This window comes from Volvox carteri, assembly GCF_000143455.1.
Source record: "Volvox carteri f. nagariensis unplaced genomic scaffold VOLCAscaffold_95, whole genome shotgun sequence".
NCBI lineage: Eukaryota > Viridiplantae > Chlorophyta > Chlorophyceae > Chlamydomonadales > Volvocaceae > Volvox > Volvox carteri.
The window spans coordinates 261615-267365 of NW_003307638.1; the positions used below are offsets into that span (position 1 = coordinate 261615).

Consider the following 5751-nt stretch of genomic DNA (forward strand, 5'->3'; position numbering starts at 1 on the left):
TGCTCTTTAATGCCACCAGTAAAGATCGGCGGTCTTGTCCCGCAGCGCGCGATTGACTAGCAACTTCAATTCGGCGGGCAACTTATAATCGGGATGCGCCTTGCGCGCGAGGTTGAACATTTGAACCTCACGATTATAAGCATGCCTCGCCGTTTTGAGGCGTGTTACCTCCAAGTCGCGGGTGCGGGTGGACTTCCCGCCATTACGGTTGCTCCTGCCGCTGCAGTCGCTGTCCACGCCGTTGGAGATTTTTGCAGACATTGTGGAAGAATTAGCTTGTGGAAGGATTAGCGGAAGCAATGACCGTCTTCGATGCCAAACTGTAACGATGCTAGGTCCCTATAGGGTGCCGCGTCGTATACTAACTAACTCAAGGAGTTAGAAGTCCACAATTTGGTGGTATTGAAGAATACCGTTTTTAGGTAAAGATCAGTATTTTAACTGAGTTGGACGCTAGTGCCATAAGGCCCTATCGTACAGGAACACCTTTGGCGCAGTGTACGGGCCGAAACCTCACTGCAAATACCGAAATAGTTTCCGATTTTTGGAGCCTTCTGCGAAACCTCGCGAAACCGTCGGAAACTGCCGAAACCCTGAAAATACTGTATTTAATGACGTCCATGGTATGCAAACGTTGTTCGTGGGCCCTATGTGCCTTTGCGCCTCATGGGACCTGCTCATGTGTGTCCGAAGGCACTCCGGGTCACCATAATGTTACTAATCTGCGATTAAAGCTTGAATTCACTGACATTTTTCTTATGTAACTGGCGTCTGATGTTGGGATGCGCAAAGGGAAACTTTTACATGAAGCTGCTGGTGGTTGGGGGCCGCTGAACCAGGTTGAAGATCTGCCCTCCATACCGGCATATTCGGTCCGGCAGTACTTGCAGATGATAGTCCAGTTCTTAGACTTTGCATTATATTCTTTCTTCTCAAAGTGAGCCCAAACGGTCTGATCAGCGGTCCTTCCGCCCTTGTTTTTGACCGGATCTGTGTCTGCACTGACAACGGAAGTTGTCTGAGACATTGTTAAGATAAACTCAACATTCGCAGAGTTTCGCAGCCTTGCACAACGCGCCTACACTTTGAAACTATTCAGAGTAGGTTCCGCCGTACGGCGCTAGCCGAAAGGGGCCGAAACTAGTTTCGGCCTTTCCGCAGAACCAGGACCTCTTCGCCGGAAACACCGAAACTAGTTTCGGCAGGTTTCCGTTTCGGCAGGTTTCCGTTTCGGCCCGAACACTGCTTTGGCGTTAGTTAGAGAACACTTGATTCGGACGAGCGGCCAATGGGCCTAACGTCCTTACACCCTCGCACAATTGTGTCCGGTCGTACTGTGCCGAATAAACCGTTCGTACAAGACGCCCCAAAAGCCAGGCGCGAAATTTACCGCGCGGATGCACACGTGCGATTCTCAAAATGCGCGTGTACAAGTGTATGTAATTTTTTCGGCGAAAGGCCGCGGTGTGCCAGCGCGCTGCGCAGTAGGGCATGTTGGCCACAGTCGCACGCGGCAAGCAGGCCCGGAGGAATGGGTGGCTGTTATGACGTAACTGGAAGCTTACAACTTTGCTTGCAAGACGGGGTCATGAAACGGCCGGGGGAAGAGGAAGCGTCTGGCGAAGCGGCACTTTTGCAAAAGGAAAGCAGGGAACGAGCCGAAACTTGACCAGGTCTGCGGAAACGTTTCGTAATCGGGAGGCCCTTTGCGGGAAGGCTGCGGAAACTGCGGAAAGCTGCGAAAACTATAAAATGAATATGTAACGATGTTTTTTAGCTCTTCTCAGTGTGGCGATAACATGGACAGTCTGAAACCAGCTTGTGGCAGTGCGGTTCTGTCCGGTGGGATCTAGAATCTGGTGGATTCCAATCGTGCTCGAAGGTAGAGCCATCTAAACGTATAACTGGGGGTGGCGGGGGCCAAGCGATCAACTATTGTGTGCCCACACCCTTGACGGTGTTCACCCTGCCCCCTTCAAGCAGCCCGCCTCTCTTTGAACCCTGAGACCCCAGGCCTGAGCAGCCCTATCATATACCACCCCCATAGTGTTGTTGGCTGACGGATTGCTCTGGGATGCTCAGAAATTGCCACTCGTATGTTACATGGGGTAAGGGCCCGGGGAGCCCTGAAACACTGAATAATAATCGTCTCCCTGTCCGTTGCGGAGCAGTGACATGTCTGCATGCCTACTCCACATACCTGTCCACATACCTGCATGACGAGAACGTCACATGTATGCAGGTCAGGATTATTGCACATCAAGCTGTATCCTGAAGAGACAGAGGCGGTGGTTGCGCCATCAGGGATTCAATCGCAACATGCCGGGATGCTTCACATGGGGCTGGTGCGCTCCGCACCGCGCTCAGGGGCGAGGCCCGTCGAGAAAAAGGGTGCCCCAATGTTTGGGGTTGGCCCTAATCACTCTCTCGTGCTTGCCCAGGACGCCAGCCAAGAACTATGAATGTGCCGTTGCGCACCCTACAGCCTCTTGAAATGATCACCAGCAGCAGCACTGTTCACAATAGCTCAAACACTTCCGTACTACACCTCTCTTTGGCGAAGCGGCACTTTTGTGCAAGCAAAGGGGCGCGCTTTTGGTAGCGCAACGCATACAGCACCTTGTTCAGAGTAAAGTCAAATTACAAACTTGCGCAAAAAAATATAACATACACAAACTTAATTAAACATAAGATCAGAAAAGTCGTTCAGAGCCGTGTGGGTGACATGGACGCCGCTGATGGCTTGGAACAGCTTTTTGGAACAGCCGATACCGACACCAGCGTTTTGGGTGGTATGCTGCTCCTTACAAGGACTGCTCGTAGCGTGCTCGGTTGAATGCTCGGTAGCGTGCGAGTTTACCTATCATGATGTTTGTTTGCATATCCCTCCAAGCGAGAGAGCTTGGACCTATGCTGATGTTCGTTACAAGAAGTGAACTGAGGACTGATGCTACACGTCATGTATACGCGTTGCTTAGCTTGCAACGTGACGCGCCCACGATGAAAGGTATGCACGTAAATTCGCCCGTGCGCCGAACGCCTTGTAACCCTTCAACTACACTCACAATATACTGCTGCACTATTCTCTCCAGTCCTGCCACATCATGTTTCACCGACATACTTCGGCACCTTCCGCATCTATATACTTTAGTACGCGGTCAGCTGCTTCACCAGGACCCCGGTGTACCCCTACTTAAGTACGCGGTCAGCTGCTTCACCAGGGCCCCCATATTTGCCGTACAAACAGTAGGTTGGTTACTTCTTGTGTACGACATTTCCTCCATTTCCTTGCGGCCACTTGGCTGCCCGTGGTTGTTGTTTACCTCAACATCCCGCCGATATCTCGCCGGGGGACTGGCAGACACGGTTTCGTGGTGGCCAGACACGTTTTTCTTGTTGCCAGGGTCTGCAGATGCACCTTTAGCGTGGAGCTTAGTAAACCATATAGTCCGCAGAAGGTCAGGGACAGGGAAACGCAAAGCAAACAAGCTCTGCAAGCACAGAAATTTCGAGGTTATGACACGAAGAAAGGGCCGCTTACGAGGCGGAACTCTCAGGAGAGCGAGGTATGGTCCTCGGATCCCGGATCCAGTGGGAGCGTGAGCTTCCTGGCGGTGTCCTTTTGGGTGTTGAGCTGTCAGACTCAGATGCAAGCCTGGATTCGGCTAAGATTATTTACAGCCCGTGTCGCTGTTGTACAATAGCGGCAGATAGTGCAGCGACGGCCATGCGGACGCGGGCCTTATCTGTCGCTGTCGACTGGTGCGTCCTCTCTTCGTTTTTCACATTCGCAAACTTTCAGTTTGGTGGTGTTGCTATCTTGACAAATGGTCAGCCACTATCTGACAACACTATGACAGCCTAGCCCTCGTAACAGACGAACGGGAAGACCTCGCAGCTACCTCGCCTACCTAGCTAGGTTGGGCCCGGGTGTGTTTTAGCGCAGTATAAATCCACAATAAATTTTAACTATCATAATGCGCATTACGCAAAGTGGGTTACAGGGTGCGGCTGGAATCGACGACAGATGACTCAATTCCAGGCGACCTTGCCAAGGAAAGCTGCAAAGCTGCTTATCAGATTTTGTTACTTGTATCATTTTATGTGAGTTATACTTTCGTATCATCTTTATTGCGAACGCTTTCCACAGAGGAAGGGAAACTGACACTGCCGTACAAACGTCTCGACTGTCGTGGGGTCTCCAATATCATTTACTTTTACGTCTGATAACTCGTAAAGCTGCTGAACTGTCTTGGACCTCTCCAAACGCGTCTGTGTGCACTGAAAGAAGTTTTATCTACAGATGATGCTTTCCTCGCAAGGAACGAAATGATATCATATTATTACTATTCGTATAATGCTTCAAATAATATGCCATCCTTTGGCACCTGAAGTGAAACACTATTTCTAAGAGAGATGTTTGGGGCAACAGGCAGCGAAGAAAATAAAGGCGCTGGGCACTATGGCGCTATCATCACGCCCAGGTATATTAAGAGCTCCCCAAGGAAAAGATATGCGTTTGATGTTAGCCATGTATGTAACCCCGGTTCTGCCATCCAGCTTCGCCTTTGGGCTCGACATCGCCTGCAAGAATTGCCTATGGCACATCGAAGGCGATAGGATGATGTGGTCTGTCGGCGCCCAGATGGTGCAGTACAACACCCAGTCGCAGGAGGTGGGCGCGGCCACGCGGGGTGGGGTTCATGGCTCCGGCTCGCACGCGTTGCTTTCAAGTCCAGTTCATCCGGCTCATGACCTGGATTTGCCACCATTAGCTTGCAACCCAATTCCCTCCTCCCCACGCCATCCGAACTCCCAAAGCACCTACCCACACGCCGCGTTCTGGGCGTGTGGGCTCCCGCGCTGTCCGCCACATGATGGCGCTCCTGGCGCCAGCTCTCAACTCCCCCCGCCCGCCCGCAGAGGCCTGCCAGCTCTGCTTTCCATCTGCCAGCCTGACAGCAACAACAACAAGAAACAGCCTCCGAAAGTTAAGAGCAGCAGAAAGTCAAGTAATTGGAGCGACTGACAAGACAGCACTGACTGCAACAGTTCTTACAGCAGCACTAGGACCAGCGCCAGAGCCGTCGTGCGTGCGGCAGGACGGAGACGGAGCACCCGCTAACGAAACACATAACACCAGATATGAAAATAATGTAAAGATTAAGATGACAGCGTGATGATGCGGACGAACGAGCGGGAGGAGGGGGGCGGGAGGGAGCGGGAAGGGGATGGGTGGGGTGCGCAAACGCGCACGCCAAAACCGAAACCGAAACCATTCAGGCAATCTTACCATACAGTCTAAGCATACATGGTACGACACGGATACGCGGGTTTGGTAGGGGGCAGCAGCAGCAGCGCTGGTGGAAAGCGGCAGGAACGCGCATGAGGCACGAAGGCTGCCGCTGCTGCTACCGCCGCTACCACTGCTACCGCCGACGCCGAAGTCACCGCCGCCGCAGCAGCAGCAGAAACCAGCGATCAAAATCAGACGCGTATCAGTTAAGAAGCCGAAGACCGACAGCAAAGGCGTGTGGGGAGAACCCCGTACTTTCCGGCATACCTGTGTGTGTGTTTTGCGATGTGTGCTTGTTAAAAGAACTGAGCCATATATGTTTATGTATGTATGTATGTGTGTATGTGGTTGGGGAGGAGAGAGGGAGCTGGGGATGGGGGGCTTACCATGATAAGGCTCTGAACGGGCTGGTGGGCGGTCAACGGCGGCCAACCCGGGTTGCGATGTGTGTGTGG

General features: G+C 52.3%; 2 protein-coding genes across 2 annotated transcripts in view; one reads left to right on the forward strand and one right to left on the reverse strand.

Moving 5' to 3' along the window:
• The window catches only part of VOLCADRAFT_99791 (uncharacterized protein), a gene marked incomplete at both ends in the record, with an annotated part of 10092 nt that extends 7225 nt beyond the window's left edge, over positions 1-2867 (reverse strand). The window contains 2 exons of the mRNA XM_002958477.1: positions 2201-2212; positions 2809-2867. Coding sequence (XP_002958523.1) covers positions 2201-2212; positions 2809-2867 — 71 coding nt within the window. The remainder of the gene's footprint in view (positions 1-2200; positions 2213-2808) is intronic.
• A 701-nt stretch (positions 2868-3568) lies between these two features.
• VOLCADRAFT_99792 (uncharacterized protein) overlaps positions 3569-5751 on the forward strand; it is a gene marked incomplete at both ends in the record, with an annotated part of 18603 nt that continues 16420 nt past the window's right edge. The window contains 2 exons of the mRNA XM_002958458.1: positions 3569-3762; positions 4561-4675. Coding sequence (XP_002958504.1) covers positions 3569-3762; positions 4561-4675 — 309 coding nt within the window. The remainder of the gene's footprint in view (positions 3763-4560; positions 4676-5751) is intronic.